This window comes from Pristis pectinata, chromosome 29 (assembly GCF_009764475.1).
Source record: "Pristis pectinata isolate sPriPec2 chromosome 29, sPriPec2.1.pri, whole genome shotgun sequence".
Classification (NCBI taxonomy): Eukaryota; Metazoa; Chordata; class Chondrichthyes; order Rhinopristiformes; family Pristidae; genus Pristis; species Pristis pectinata.
This window is the reverse complement of record NC_067433.1, coordinates 8,762,154-8,779,289: the sequence shown is the minus strand read 5'-3', so window position 1 is coordinate 8,779,289 and position 17,136 is coordinate 8,762,154. Positions and strand designations below refer to the sequence as shown.

Sequence of the window (17,136 nt, the reverse complement as noted above, 5' to 3'; positions counted from 1 at the left end):
TATTACAGCGCCAGCGACCCGGGTTTAATTCCGGCCGCTGTTTGTAAGGGAGTTTGTACATTCTCCCCGTGTCTGCATGGGTTTCCTCCGGGTGCTCCGGTTTCCTCCCACATTCCAAAAACATGTGGGTTAGGAAGTTGTGGGCATGTTATGTTGGCGCCGGAAGCGTGGCGACACTTGCGGGCTGCCCCCAGAACACTCTACGCAAAAGATGCATTTCACTGTGTGTTTCGATGTACATGTGACTAATAAAGAAATCTTGTCTTATCTTATGAAGTGTTCTGTAAACCAGTTAATCATGTTCATCTTCACCTTCAATCCCTCTTCATGTCAGATAATCAACCTCTCTTGTTTTAAAGGAGCTCAAGAGTATTAGGAACAAGTTGTCCTGATGGGCATCCATTCCAGGCATTAACAGCGGAAAAATATTCTTGGCATTTTTGACCATTATGGGCATCTTGGTAATGCCAGTCACCACCTGATGTCTGTCTCCACCCGTGATCAGAGCTGATGATTCCCTAAGGTTGCTTTCCTCATCTGCAGGCTTCCTTTCTCAAACCCTATTCCGTAAATTTGAGCACAGGATCTGTGCTAACACTCCAATGTGTTACTGATGGAATGCTGCATGGTCAAAGATGCTGATTTTCAGATAAAGCTCCACAGGACTGGAAGTCCCCAGAGCACTACAGGAAGACCATCACACTCAGAGCAACACTTCAGCAAGAATGCCTTTCATTGGTTGTAAAGTGCTCTGGGACAAGAAAACGGTCGGAATGGGCTTTATAAATCTAATTTCATTTTATTCATGGACACTCTTATTTTGAATCATTGAATAAAAGATTTAGCTACATTATAAGCTTTCATCCAGTTTGCACTGTGAGTGCCACGCAGTCTTAAGTGGATTCTGGGATTTCTGATAAACTAAGTGACATTAAGGCTTTAGAATTGTACTGATGATTGGCTAGAAGTTGTAATTTAATGTGTCAACAGAAATATTATTAATTGCCATTAAGATTTTCGATGTCTGGCTGCTGAGGTTGAATTATTAAATGCAGCCTGTAAGTTAATTGTATTAACAATCCAATTATTAACTGGAGTTGGTTACAATGCACAGAGCTCTGAAGCAATGTAAATTAAATTCTCACAGGTATTGTGACAAAATCCTTGTGGCTTGAAGAAAAGCATTGTGTGGTTTGGTCTGTTACTCAGTTATTGGTGTTCTTGCCTGAGTTAGAAGATCGTGGATTTAAATCTTATACAGAGAGTACAAACACTCTAGAGTTGTACTGAGGGAGCAGCAATGTCGGGGACCCATCTTTCAATGAGATGTGTTGACGAGGCCTAATTTACTCTCTCAGAAGAATATAAAATATCACATGGATCCGTTCCAAAGATAAGAACTATCCCTGATCAATAGTTATACCTCAATCAACATCACTAAAAAAAATTGCTTGGTCACTATCAGGCTTATGAGATCTTACTGTGCATAAATTGGCTGCAGGTTTCTTATATCAAGTTGGCAACTGCACTTCAAAAATACTCTATTGTCAAAAAACTTCTTGAAATATCTACGTTACCAGAAGTGCTAAATAAACATAAGCCTTCCTTTCAACTTCCAGTAATCCCATTCATCCTTTCAGCCCTTACTCAGATTGGGTGGATGGCTGTTAAAAAGACCTGGGGACCACAAGTGGGAATAACTGACACTTTCCAGTTGACATATGTGTCTAGTACTTGAGAGCACAGTGGTGGAGAGAGAATGGTGCTGGACAGAAGATGGAAAAGAACGTTCTTGCCTCGATAAAGCTCTTTACCGTAACCCTTGGGACATCTCAAATTGCTTCAGATAGCAAATTACTTTGAAGTGCAGTAACTCGGTGTACGCAAACAAGCCAGCTATATCATGCATGGCAAAGTGACTAAAGCAGAGTGCAGATCTGTTTTCTATAACATTACAACAGCTGCACAGTAAGGCAGAGTTAATGCTTACTTCATCGAAGCAAAGCATTTTATTGTATAAGATCTCTGTGCTGCATTGTTACACAACCAATCCCTTATACTTCAGTTACTGCAGCCAGTTGGAAAGCAATAGCTAAACAGAGATTGGCTGAGTTGGTCTGAGAGCACTGAAGAGACACGATGTAGAGATAATGAACGTTACATCACCGTTAGGAGCTCTGGATTTCTTTCACTGTCTCTCTCTGCCTCTCTACTGTTTTCTCCTCCTTCAAGATGCTTCTTAAAGCATTTAGTCACTTGTCCTGACATCTCCAGATGAAGCTCAGTTCTTTGTTTCATGATGCTCCTGTTGAAGCACCTCAGGACACCTCCCTTCATTGAGGGAGCTACACAAGTAGACATTGTAGTTGTAGTCAATCTTTGCACTTGGCCTTTCAGGGAACACAATGGCAGCTGCATGACTGACATCTGGAGCAACCCATCAGCCAAGTCTCCCTGTGAGAAGGGTGATGGGGTCACCAGGTGCAGGGAGGCTTCCGTAAGCAAACCACCCATAGGATAGAAATTGGATATTGGTGCCCATTAGTTTCTCTCCTCCATCTTATCAATCGGCAAGCCTGTCCAAATAATGTTCAGCCTCTTGGACAGCAGACAGTCAGAACTCAAAGTCATGTATGTACATGGATGCACAGGTGCAATAGAAAACTTACTTGCAGCAGCATCACAGGCACAAAGCATCATATAAACAGCATTCACAACAAAAACATAAATTATATACAATTTTTACAAGAAACACCATAATTAAAACAAAAAAAAAAGCTAGTTTGACCACTAGCTGGAGAAGAAAAACTTGCCCTCAATAAGGACTCTTCCATAAAGTAGAAACTTACCTCTCTACCACAACCCTTCTTGTGTTTTTATATAACACATTACCTAACTAAATGGTCTTCTCTTGTTAAATGCTGTCTAAATTGTGAATGGGCCCTTCACGGAATGCATATCCAATAAAGCATTTGTAGAATACCTATCAAAACTTTGGGACATCAGAAAAACATTTTCCAAAACATTGCTATTGATGTGGTGTATAAAATGTGACAGCCACTTTGCACACAGCAAGTTCCAAAATGCCTTAACAAAAGCAGCCAGCTCAGTGGCTCCAGTAAGGTTGATTGAGGGTCAAATTTTAGACACAGAGAACCTCTCTATTCTCCTTCCAGCCGTTCCATAGATCTTTTATAGCCACCTGAGATGACAGATGGGGCCTTGCCTTAATAACTCATCTGAAAAAGGTAGTCGATCCAATCATGCAACAACCCCTCAGCACAGCATAAAGGGTACAGCTGCCAAACTTCACGGTGCAGTTTATTAAGCTGCTATCTCTAAAATGTTAAAAGTCACACGTCAGCTACCAGATGAAAATAAAAAGGTTTGACATACTGGATCTTGCATCATTTGAACCAAATAAGGTTGTTATTTTACTCTTCAGTTCCAGAATGGATATATTTTGCTGTGAGTCAGTTTGCAGTTGTGATGGTTAAGTCTTTTACCATTTCATGGCCTTTCTAGCAACTTAAAAGAAAAATCATGTTCTTCTGTTGGCATGAGAAGGTAATGGAACCTGTCATCAAAAACAAGCACTAAAGTTCCAAATGCTCAATTATTCAGTGTGTGCTCAAACCTGCTCAGTGCCCTGGGGTTGGTGGCAATCACACACTGCACTGAAACCCACCTCTAGTTCCAGTCCTGCCCAATCCAAGAGCAGGATTTTATTCCTACATCCTTAACCAGGCATTCTGGAGTGCACAGTTTTAATCACGGATGAACGTCCTGCACTCATAATGCATTTCTCGCTATCTCAGGTGGTCTCGTAGAACTCTACAGCCAATGAAGCAAGTTAACGTGTAGTCGCTGCTGAAATGCAGGGAACAGCAGCCCAAGTTGAGGACAGAGAGCTCCCATGAATAGGAATATGATAATAACCTAATGACCTGCTTTTCATGGTGTTGACTTGGATATAAAACAGCCCTGGATACCAGCAACAGCTCTACTGCTTTTGTAATGGTGTCCCAGTATCTGTGGGCACCTGAGAGGGCAGGTTTAATAATGGACCTGAAAAGCAGCACCTCCCACCAAACAGCACTCCCTCAGTACTGCATCACATTGGATCGACAGTCTAGATTTTTGTATTGAAGTCTTTGGAGGATGATATTAACAACAGAAAACACTGGAAACAGTCAGGCAAACACTCACTAGGTCAGGCAATGTCTCGGAAAGAGAAATGGTTAACCTTTCAAGCCCAGGACCCTTTGTTAGAATTGTTCTGTTGAAGTTCTGTCAGTTCTCAAGAAGGACCTTGGACCTGAAACATTAACCGTTTCTCCTTCCACTTCTGCTGCCCGACCTGCTGAGTGCTTCCCACACTTTCTGTTTTTATGTCAGATTTCCAACATCTGCAGTCTGTTGATTTGTATTCTTTGGAGGGGGACTTGAACCCAGAACCTTCTGAGTGGTGAGAGAGCCATGGACTGGGGAAATGAGAGCACAGAGTGAGGAAAATACTGAGACTGTGCACGCTCTCATTCTGTAATGTTCCAGGTTGGGTGATTTCCAATATTCCCCACCATTCAGCTTGGCGGATGTGGTGAGCTGAGCAGGAACTGCTGACACCTGCTCTGGTCAGTCATCTCATAACACCACAGCTGTCCTGCATCAACTGTGTTGGGATTCAACATGCACTACAAACCTGATACCGGTTTGTACCTATAACCCTGCTGCACACAGTAAGACATGGAGATAATTAACTCGACAAGCCCTTGCTCCATATGCTGAATGCAGGAGGAATGTTGGCCAAGTATTGAATTACATGCATCTCACTGACAAATATTTGACATGTGCCGGGTAAATAGCACCAAATGGTGCCCAACTAGAGGTGCACAGCTAATGTTCGGCCTGAATAAAATGACTCCCTCCCTCACGCTGTTTGTATACATAACTGAGCCCCTCATAAGAACCATAGATTTGAGACAGGTAGATGGGTCCACAGACCCCTCTGCCCCTGAGACACATGGTGCCCATTTTAAAGCTCCTGCTATCTAACTGAAGTAGCCAGCCACAACCAGTGTCAAAAACAGAAAATGCTGGAAAAACTCAGTGGAAAGAAAAACAGTCAACGTTTCATGTGTCCTATGGTGACTGTTATTCTCTCCCCACAGATGCTGTCTGATCTGTTGAGTTTTTTCAGCATTTTCTGTTTTTCGATTCAGATTTCAAGCACCTGCAGTTTTTTGATTTTTACAGCCAGCACTAGCTAGTAAACAGTTTAGGAATATGTTAGAGTCCAGTGCATTTATCCCCTCATATAACATCCACATTCAGTGTCAAACAGAGCAGAAGACAGATATTATTTTTCACCCTTCCAATAGACTCCAACAACCCCTCCCTACGCCTCATCATAAATCCTAGAGTTCTGTACCGTGGCACATGTTGAAGAACACCAATAGATCACGAGATAAACTGTACAAATATTTTCACTGTTCTCAAATAATTTGACAGCATGCAAGAAAAATAATGAGGTTTGGGCAAGGTCCCTAAAGACTTCTTCACTATTCATCAAGGGGTACAGTAGCCCGGTGGTTGTTACTGGATGAGCAGCCAGAGTCGTGATCCATAGACATCAGTTCAAATCCCATCCTTAAGCTCAAGTAACCAAGTAAACAAAAGACTAATGTCTGTAATAGTCGTCATTAAACTACCAGATTGTCACAAAAGCTCATAAGAAACAGGAATAGGCCATTCGGCCCCCTGTGTCTATTCCGCCCTTCAATAAGATGATGGCTGACCTTCTCCCTCAATACCACTCTCCTGCATATCCCTCGATTGCCTCAATATCAGGTTCACTTCAGTGAAAGAAATCTACTGCCCTTGCTGGGTGTTGCTTATATGTGACTCCAGGCCTATCAATGTGATTGGCTCTTTACCGCCTCCTCAATCCTGGGATAATCAGGGATGGACATAGTATTGTATATGATAAATGCCATATTAGTGAATGAATGAATTACCCTACAAAATCACCGCTGATCTTTCTGCCCTGTCCACATACCCCTTGGATTTCAAAAATCAAAAAATCCCAGCATTGAATATACTCAGTGACTCAGCATCCACAACCTCTGGTGTATAGAATCACAGATTCATCCTCATCTCAATCCTAATACCCACCCCTTATCCTGAGACCATGCCCTCTGTTGATCACTCTCCAGTCAAGGGAAACAACCCCTTAGATACATGCTATAAAGCCTCTTCAGAATTTCACATTTCAATAAGATACTGCTCGTTCTTCTCAACTCTTACAGATATTGGCCCATTTCACACAATGTCTCCTCAGATGGCCCTGACATTCCCAGGAATCAAGGTAGTAAATCTTGGGTGCACTACATCCAAGCAAATATATCCTCCCCGACACAAAACTGTACAAAGTACTTCAGGTTTTGGCTAATCACAGGCCAGAGAAAGTTCCTGCAAGACATCCTGACGCTTGTACACTAACATGAAAGAAAAACACTATGATGCTAAAGGAACTCAACAGGCCAGGCAGCAACCATGGAGAAAAGCAGGTGGTCAACATTTCAGGTCAGGACCCTTCTGAAGGAGGGCCCTGACCCAAAACGTTGACCACCTGCTTTTCTCCACGAATGCTGCCTGGCCTGCTGAGTTCCTCCAGCATCATAGTGTATTTCATCTAGATTCCAGCACCTGCAGTCCTTTGTTTCTCTGTACACTAACATGTTTGCAATAAAGGCCAACGGGCATATCACCTGCCTAATCCCTCACTGCACCAGCATGTGTTAGGATACTCTGAACACTAGCTGTTAATAGCTGCTCCCAGCCGATGATCTCCATAAGCTTCTCCACTGTAAACACCAGTCATGAGCCCAGTTCTCTGGCTGGGTATATCAGACTTCTTAAAAAGGTGAGACTGCTGATAATCACGGGTGCAGAGTAGCACCCAAAGCCCCACAGAAAACACTGAGCACACAGGTATAATCTGTCCATACATGCTGCCCTGATTTCCGAGAGATTTGGTGTGTACTCAACAGCAAGACCAGGACTACACTACTCCATCAATGGGGCTAGTCATGCTGGAAAGGTTGTTGAGGGAGATGCCCCTGGTTAATTAGTTTCCCATCACGTAGTTGGATGTCACACCAACTTCATTGGGCCTCATCCAAGCAGAGTCCTGGAGAACCCCAACAAGCTGCCACAAGCCACTTATGCAGAAAAGTGGAGGAAGAGGGGTTGTTTCTCAAACAGCTTCTGAAATATTTATCTATTCAAAGATTATGCCATGCAGATTTGGATGATGAATTGAAGCGTAGAGAAGTCTTAGGTTCAAGAAGTACTGATGGTGTATAGGGGTGTATAAAATCATAAGGGACAGAAACTGAGTGAATACACACAGTCTTTTTCCCAGGGAAAGGGAATCAAAGACTAGAGGGCATAGGTTTAAGGTGAGGGCGACAATTCCTTCACACAGAGGATGCAGCGTATATGGAATGAGTTGCTCGAGGAAGTCGTTGGGGCAGGTACAATAACAACATTTAAAGCACACTTGGACAGGTGCATGGGTAGGAAAGGTTTAGAGGGATATGGGCCAAACTCAGGCAGATGGAACTAGTTTAGATGGGCACCTTGGTCAGCATGGACGAGTTGGGCTGAAGGGTCTGTTTCTGTGCTGTGTTACCCTATGACTTCTTTCTGCAGTAACTGTATGATCATTGACAGCGCTTTGTTGGGGATGGGACTGGAAGGGGAGCACCTGGGTGGGTGAAACTTTCAGCACAGTTGAAAGGATCTGCTACACCAGCTGCTAGTGGTTGATATGAAATGGTTTGTCATGGTTTTCCGCGATTAAAATTCCTGCCCACTGCCAAAATTCCAGCTCTGCTTCCTTCAATGATTCAGGAAGTTTTTTTCCCCAAAAGCTTGCAATGAAATTTGGGCAAATGTTCTCTCTCAACCCCTTCCTCTTCAACCAGCTAATGATCCTACGGAGATGGCTGCCCTCCTTCACAAACAACACAGACAGACCAACAGCTAGAAGCCTGATACCCAGGGCCTGACACTGTGTTTAGAACACAACACTACTTCACATTGCTTACCCCCAGAAACAGGACCCCCAGCTTCTGCAGAACATCTGGGAGAAAACATCTGCTGGAAAGTTTCATCCTCACCTCAAATTCAAGCAGCCATCTCTGTTTCCCAAACATCAAAAATGTGTTTTTTTAAATTCTTAATGCTCTGTGGAAAAAAACTAAATACTTTGAAAAATTGTACTTTGGCAAACTAAATGAAGTGTGAATAATTGATACTATCTGCCACAGACATAATCGGTACTGATGGAATGAGCTAGCTGGCTCCTCAGATGTGATTGTCAATACCAGGGAACCCTTTCACATCTGAGACATTTATCAAGCCGGCAAGACTTTTGATGGGACTCCTCCCCCGATGCTAATCAACCCCCAGTTGCTGGTACATTCAGGGTTTTCAGGGGAATTTCCTTACATTTTAGGTTTCACGTTTGAGGCAATACTTATTTGGACACCTTGTGCTAAAGGCACATCGCCCCCTCTCTTTTTAACACAACAGAACTGGGAGAAAATGAGTCAGTGCGGGGATCTGGGAGCTGGTTTTCAATCAATTAACAGGAATCTTTTTAAATTTAGACCAGCGCACTGCCTCTCTGCAAAAGGTTCCTTCTGCGCGATGCACACAATGCAGCTAAAATGTTTAAGAAGCTTCTGTGCTCCTTCATTCGTTCAATACTCACTCTGTGCGGCTTGTCCACGCCAGCTCCTGCCCGGAACGCCATTCCCTTCAGTCTGAGCCTCGAAACCTAACACTGGATGCCGCCTGCCGGTTGTTTTTATATAAGGGAGGCGAGTGATAATCGGTCACATTGCAGCCGGTCTAAAAATACAAGCAAGACCAGAGGGTGCAGCGGTACATCTTCTCCCCTCTGCTTGCGGGCGGCCCATATGTTGAAGTCTCTTCAGCTCTGGGCTGGAGCACCAACATCTGGCCCGGTTCCAGCTGCAGGCAGGGGTGCGCTGCCTCCATCCGCAAACTTCGGGCTCCCCTGCACCGTCTGTCAGACCCTGCCCTTTCACCTCTGGAGCGGGCGCGCCGCTGCCAGCCAGCACATCTGCCGACGGGGCCACATCTGGCTGACAGCTGTCAAAGAGGTGAGGCAATGAGACGGCAGGCTCGGTGTTCCCACCCACAGCGAAGTCTGGGGACAGCTGCACTACCTGCACTGACAGCAGGCTGGAGGCAGTAGAGAGAGGAGAGAGAGAGGCGTCTGGTTGGGAGGGGGGAGTTGGAGAGCGGGGACATGCTCTGGATAAAGGCTTGAGGAAGGTTGGACTCTCATGTAGTGAAAGAGAAGAGGCTTTTGTAAGGCATGGGGCTGGGGACAGTGGCGCAGCTGGTAGAGCCACTGCCTCATAGCTCCAGAGACCCAGGTTCAATCCTGACCTCGGGCACTGTCTGTGTGGAGTTGGCACATTTCTCCCCTGTGACCGCGTGGGTTTCCCCCGGGTGCTCTGGTTTCCTCCCACATCCCACAAACATGCAGGTTTGCAGGTTAAAAGGAACACACTGGAGGAACTCAGCGGGTCAGGCAGCATCTATGGAGAGAAATGGACAGTCGACGTTTCAGGTCGAGACCTTCATCACTGATGAATCTTCATCAGATGAAGTGTCTCGAAATGGACAGTCGACGTTTCAGGTCGAGACCTTCATCACTGATGAATCTTCATCAGATGAAGTGTCTCGACCTAAAACGTCGACTGTCCATTTCTCTCCATAGATGCTGCCTGACCTGCTGAGTTCCTCCAGCGTTTTGTGTGTTACTCCAGATTCCAGCATCTGCAGTCTCAATTGTGTCTCTGGGTTGGTAGGTTAATTGGCTGCTGTAAATTGCATCAAGGGTGTAGGTGGGTGCTAGAATCTGGGGCTGTCGATAGGAATGTAGGGAGAATAAAATGGATTAGATTGGGATCAGTGTAAATAGGTGATTGATGGTCAGCGAGGACCGGGTGGAGTGAAGAGGCTGTTTCTGTGCTGCATCTATGTTCTAGGATGTCAGGAGGAGGACGCTTTCGTACACTGTGACCTCACTCCATCGGCCTGTCTTTCCCCCATTTACCTCAATACATTTAGTTAACAAACATGTGGGATTCAACTGAACTATTGCCTCACTTCAACTGCTGCTTTCAGGAGGAGAGTGTCAAAATAAGAAAAGTGAGGAGGCAGTTCCAGTGGACAGGAACATGGTGAAGAAGACGTTTCGCACACTTGCCTTCATCGGTGAGGGTGTTGAGTACAAGAGTTGGGATGCCATGTTACAGCTGTACAGGACGTTGGTGAAACCGCACTTGGAGTATTGTGTGCAGTTCTGGTCACTGAGCTACAGGAAGGATGTCTTTAAGATGGAAAGGGTGCAGAAATATCACTGGGACTGGAGGGTTTGAGTTATAAGGAGAGGCTGGATAGGCGGGGACATTTTTCCCTGGAACGTAGGAGGCTGAGGGGTGACCTTGTAGAGGTATATAAAATCATGAGGAGCATAGATAGGGTGAAATGGTCGCAGTCTTTTCCCCAGGGTAGAGGAGTCTAAAATAGAGGGCATAGATTTAAGGTGAGAAGGAAAAATTTTAAAGGGGATGTAAGGGGCAACTTTTTTTACACAGAGGGTGGTGGGTGTATGGAATGAGCTGCCAGAGGTAGGGGAAGGTACAGTTACAACATTTAAAAGATATTTGGATAGGTACACGGATAGGAAAGACTTAGAGGGATATGGGCCAAACACAGGCAAATGGGACTAACTCAGGTAGGCAAAATGGTCAGCATGGATGAGTTGGGCTGAAAGGCCTGTTTCTATACTGTATGATTCTATGACTCTATACAATGTTCAATTGGCTGTGGAGCGCTCAATCCACCCTGGGGTAGAAACGCTTTTGCTTTCAGTTTTCCCACTGGGCACAATACTTGCCAGGCTGCTGAGAGTGGGAAACCTTTGGTGGAGAGGAGCAGACTGAGCCTGTGGAGATCCAAGGGACTGAGGTCCTCAATCACCCACTGGGGAACGGGGATTATAAATGCAGAACTCTCCCTCTGGAAATTGGATGTTGAGATAGTGTCTGTGGACCCAAATAATTATCTCGTCTTCTCTGCATATTGTCCCATCCTATGTATGCACCACTCCATTACAAGGTGTGGAGCCAAGTCCCATTCTCCTGAGGTTGTGGCTCCAGTGTAGCACTGAGGGAGTGCTGCACTGCTGGCTGAGACATTAAACTGAGACCTGGCCTGATGGATGTCAAAGATTCCATGGCAGAGCAGGGAGAGCTCTCTGGCTATTGGTCAACAGTTGTCCCTCAACCAACATCACAAAAGAAGATCAGCTGATCATTATCACCTTGCTGTTGGTGGGAGCTTGCTGTGCACACTCTGGCTGCCGCGTTTCCAACATGCAACTGTGATAACATTTCAGATATTGGCTGTGAAGTATTTTGAGGTGCTAAAGGCACTATATAAATGTAAAAATCTCCTTGTTTTGTGAAAATAATTCAACTTGGTGATTTCTAAAGCTGTCGTGGAAGGAAGCAAGCCAAGCAAAGGAAGGTGAATTTATATGCTGGGTTTCGGATCCTTCTCACTGGCTCCTGATGCTAATCTCAGCCTCTCCAGCTTGAGGTGCTTCACTAGTTTCATCCCATTAATTTGCTTCAATAGGTTCTTGAGGTCTGGTATGGTGTTCCCGAGAGGAAGGACTGGACTATGGCCAGGTATCTTGACGCTCAAATAGCACTGCTGATCACTACAGTTTTTGCACGTGTGTGTGTGTGTGTGTGTGTGTGTGTGTGTGTGTGTGTGTGTGTGTGTGTGTGTGTGTGTGTGTGTGTGTGTGTGCGTGTACGTTAGCAGTGATCCCTTTGCGATTTCTGTAGGATTTGGAATTACTCTGGAGGCTGACAGCCCCGGGGAAAGGAGTTTACAGACCATCTGAAGCCATCTGCATGCAGCCACCAGCACAAGGCCACTGAGAGGTTGCTGCACGGCAGCAGACAGAGTTTCAGTCCCTTGCTAAATGCTGGCAGGCAGGGATGGGGAACAACACACGACACTCTGCTTGTTGTTTCCTTCCTCCAAAATCTAAAGTTTGCTGAGCTTATCTGGATCACACTTCAAGGCAGAAACCACAGAAGACACCACCATTTATTGCAACAGTATTTTGTGGTTGGACTTCAGTCAGAATGCCAAATAGGGCTGGTGTCTTACAAATTCCACACGCATTCCCCCAAACAGAACACTCATGACAGATCAGACTCATAATGCCCTGTATCTGGGATCTTCCTGTGCATTGCAGTAATGGAATTCAGATGTTCTGATTACGCAAGGTCTTCCTTCCCTTAATGTTCAACAGTCTCACCTACTCTATAAATCCAGGGTGCAGCTTCCTTTTCTCCATCCTCACCACCCTGCCCATTATAAATGATCCCACCCTCGTTCCTTCCCACCCCATTCAGCCCAGTCCTTGGTCCTTTTGTTGCAGTGCATCCCAGGGGTTCTGCTGATCATTGCAAAATATACACAGTGCACCCAGCATTTGCCACCCACTTAAGTGTTTCTTTTACCAAAGTCACAGATCATTCCACTTAAAAGGTACAAAGCAAGGCTTGATTTTCCCACTGCCTTGAGAAAGCAGCCAACATAATCAAAGATCCCTCCCACCCTAGTTATTCTCTCTTCTCCCCCCTTCTATGGAGCAAATGATACAAAAGCTTGAAAACATGCACCACGGGGCTCAAGGACAGTTTCTATCCCACTTTTATAAAACTCTTGAGTGGACCTCTTGCATGATAAGTATGAACTCTTGATCTCTCAATCTACCACATTATGGAATTGCACCTTACTTGTCTACCTGCACTGCACTTTCTCTGTAAATGCGACACTATATCGGCAATCTCTTGTTGCTTTTCCTTTTGTACTACCTCGATATGTTTGGAATCATCTGTCTGGATAACGTGCAAAACGAGGCTTTTCATGGTATCTCGTTACATGTGACAACAATAAACCAACTACCAGTTATTACCAACCCTCCATCATGGACATCCAGACTCAAGAACATCTTCTTCCCCACCACTACCAGACTCCTGAACCAATCAACTCTTTCACATCCCCTTCCCGGTGGCGTTGCCACGTTCTCGGACTCTGAACGCTACCTCTCCCGGTTGTTCCGATATCGTCACTTGAATATTTTCATATGGACGAATTGAGATTGCACTACAATCTTTGCACCATTCTGCTGTTTTGTGCTCGTTGTATTATTACCATGTATACTGTTTACTCTGTGAGCTTGAGGCGAACAGGAGATTTCATTGCACCCTGGTGTATGTGACAATAACTAATCAATCTAGTAACCCACATGACCAACCTTGGTATGGGAGGACAGTGGGTCTCCAGCCATGGAGAGGATCCTGCCCATAATCAGCCCTATCCTCACTTAATATTCATAAACTCACTAAGTTACAACATTATAGCCAGCCAGAGTCAGTCAACCCTGGGTCTGTATGGCTGTAAGTGACTGAAATTACATTTATGCAAATAATTTACATATAACTGTCCTCCATTCACAGCACTTTTCTGGACAAATTACCTAGCTTTTATAGGGAGAAGTTCAACCCGGAAAAGTGTGAAGTGATACACTTTGGAAGATTGAATTTGAAGGCAGAATACAAGGTTAATGGCAGGACTCTTTGCAGTGTGGAGGAACAGAGGGGGTCCACATCCACCTCAAGGTTGCCACACAGGTCGATAGGGTTGTTAAGAAGGTGTATGATGTGTTGGTCTTCATTGGTTGGGGTACTGAGTTCAAGAACCGTGAGGTAAAGTTGCAGCTCTATAGAACTCTGGTTAGACCACACTTGGAGTATTGTGTTCAGTTCTGGTCGCCTCATTATAGGAAGCTTTAGAGAGGGTGCATGGAGATGCCAAATCATGGAGATTTACTAGGATGCTGCCTGGATTGGAGAGCATGTCTTATGAGGATAGGTTGAGTGAGCTTGGGCTTGTCTCCTTGGAGAGAAAGAAGATGAGAGGTGACTTGATAGAGGTGTACAACATAATAAGAGGCATAGATCGAATGGACAGTCAGAGACTTTTTCCCAGGGCAAAAATGGCAAACATGAGGGAACATAATTTTAAGGTGATTCGAGGAAGGTATAAGGGGGATGTCAGAGGTAAGTTGTTTACACAGAGAATGGTGGGTGCGTGGAACGCACTGCCAGCAGAGGTCTGTGGGGGCAGATACAGTAGGGACATTTAAGAGACTCTTAGATAGATATATGAATAATAGAGAAATGGAGAGCTATGTGGGAGGGAAAGGTTAGATAGATAATAGAGCAGGATAAAATGTCAGCGCAACATTGTGGGCCGAAGAACATTACAGCACAGTACAGGCTCTATGTTCTAAGTTGCTGTAGTACATGCTTCTTTTGATCTTTAAACAGACTGTGTCTTCTGAGAATTGAACAATGGAGCTCAGGGGAGTCACTCACTCCCCTGAGCTCCGACTCTCAGGTGGAGCAGTGTTCTCAATAATGGTGCTGTAGCCACACATGGCCTTTTCAGCACAGCCCAACAGGCATTGGCCAAGGGCAGATTTCCCATCTGATTTTTCCCTTTGTAAGTTCAGTAAAGGTTGAAGCCAACACAACACAGGCTGGAGATGTAATGATATGATGTGAGTATCATATCCTTACATTTCCAGCCTGTGTGATTTCTGTGACCTTTGTGATTTCGACCACTCACATCATATCTTTACTGGAACAGCCAAAGTGTTTGAATCCCAACAACCCACTGAGTCCAGCAGTTTATGAGTTTAAATGTTGTGAAGGTTAGATCATTACAAGTATGTAGAGTGGAGATAGATGTAGTTTTGAAAGATCAGGGAATTGACAGCTATGGGGAACTGGCACAGAAGAGAGGTTGAGCCCTGGGGGCAGATCACGTTGAATTTTGGGGCAGTTTTTGAGTGGGCTGGTGGACTACTGTTGATCCTATTTTCTTGTGTTCCTGTTTGTGTTGTAGTTACCCTGATGTGGCTGAACTGTCACATGCACCAAAAGCAGCAACACCACACCCGGGGGGAGTTGTCACGGACCCTGCACACTCCTGATAAAACTTGAAGACTGTTTTCCTTCAGAGAATTTTTAGTAGAATAACAAAATAGGTGTGGCTCACTAACAGGGGCTTTTTGCTTACATTCACTGATTCAAAGCAGCACTTTTACAACCATGTTTTCAATTTACATTCAACGATTGAACTTATTCTGATACTTAGTGGTCCCTTCACCTGCTGTGTGCGATGAACATTTTCTTCTGACCTTAAATATGACTCCAAAAAATACCTTGTTCAAGATACGAGTGTCCTTCTTTGGACAAAGAGCACGCCATGAAAAACTCAGAGGGTGATCTGTTGCTTTAGACAAAGCCTTTCTTCTCCAGGATTTGGATTTAATCTGCCTACCGGCTAAGAAAGAACTCAAGATGGCTTAGAAACATCCAGCACTGAGTGAACATAGAACATAGAACAGTACAGCACAGGAACAGACCCTTCAGCCCACGATGTTGTATCGAACTAATTAAGCTAATAGTGCCTGATTAAACTAATCCCTTCTGCCTACATATGGTCCATATCCCTCCATTCTCTGCACATTAAGAGCCTCTTAAGAACCTCTATCATATCTGCCTCCACCACCACCACCCCAGGCAGTGCATTCCAGGCACCCAGCACTCTCTCTGTAAAAAAACTTGCCTTGCACATCTCCCCCCTCTCCTTAAATGCATGTCCTCCAGTATTAGACATTTCCACCCTGGGAAAAAGATACCAGCTGTCTATTTCATCTATGCCTCTCATAATATTATAAACTTCTATCCAGTCTTCCCTCAGCCTCCACCGCTCCAGAAAAAACAACCCTAGCTTGTTCAACCTCTCTTTACAGCTCATGCTCTCTAATTCAGGCAGCATCCAGGTAAACCTCCTCTTCATAGCCTCCACATCCTTCCTATAATGGGGCGACCAGAATTAAATGCAATGCTCTGGATGTGGCCTAACCAGAGTTTTATAAGGCTGCAACATAACTACCTGACTCTTGAACTCAGTGCCTCGACTGATAAAGGGAAGCATGCCATACTCCTTCTTTACCGCCCTATCAACTTGTGCGGCCACAGACCCATGGGACATCACTAGCCAAAATTAAGGGTAAATTGCAAGACCAAAGTTGAGGCCAAAGAATAGCTCACGTGGGAAAATCACACTGGTGCAATGGAAGACAATTCTCTGAGGCGCAGGTACATGGACATTGTTAGGGCAGTGTGAACAGGGAACAAGTGACCCCAATGACTTGGGAATACATTGTGAGACCAGCTATGACAATGTAGCCAATTTTTGACATTTTCATTTGCTAATCCAAAGGTTTACTCAAGGTTACATAGGTAATGGAATCCTCCAGGATGTCGGTGTTTTCAAACGAACAGCACAGGAACCAGAATGCTCCAGCTGCAAGACTGTTCAGTCAGAAATTAAGACATTCTGAACTCCAGGGAATGTTTAGCACTATTTCCTCTCTTTGAAAAATACTCAACATCATGTCACTGCCAAACTCAAACAAGTCTTCAGAAAGTGGCCAACAGATAAAGAGAGTCCACTTCTCCCCACATCTGGATCAATGTGAGGATCTGTTTCACGGGTGCACTTGGCCGTTTTCAATTCCAATGTCAGTGGACCTCTTAGATTTACAGAACATATTGACGAAATACGTTTCCCATTTTTTCCACTTCACACTCATTCAAAAACGTCAAACCAAAACTCAGGAGGTCAACCAATGCTTTCGGTTCTCACATCTGCCTGCCTCTCCACCATGCAATCAAATTAAATCACATTATTCTAATTTAATCTGGTTGTGTTCCTTGGATTTATACTGAATGGGAACTATAGGAACATAAGAGTAAGTTAACTGGCCTTTTGAGCCTGTTTCAACATTCAGTGAGATCACAGATGATCCAGTCTTGGCCTCAACACCTTCTTCTTGCTTTCTTATTGTACCCCTTGGTTCCC

General features: G+C 44.6%; 1 protein-coding gene across 8 annotated transcripts in view; it reads right to left on the bottom strand.

Moving 5' to 3' along the window:
- The window catches only part of LOC127584319 (ankyrin-1-like), a 329,079-nt gene that overhangs the window by 167,835 nt on the left and 144,108 nt on the right, over positions 1 to 17,136 (bottom strand). Inside the window, exon 1 of one of the 8 annotated variants that reach the window (XM_052041015.1) lies at positions 8,783 to 9,262. The exons of the other annotated variants lie outside the window; for them this stretch is intronic. Within the exon in view, the coding sequence (XP_051896975.1) occupies positions 8,783 to 8,824 (42 nt within the window). The 5' untranslated portion in view covers positions 8,825 to 9,262. Of the gene's footprint in view, positions 1 to 8,782; positions 9,263 to 17,136 lie in introns of those variants that run through there. 8 annotated transcript variants of the gene reach the window in all.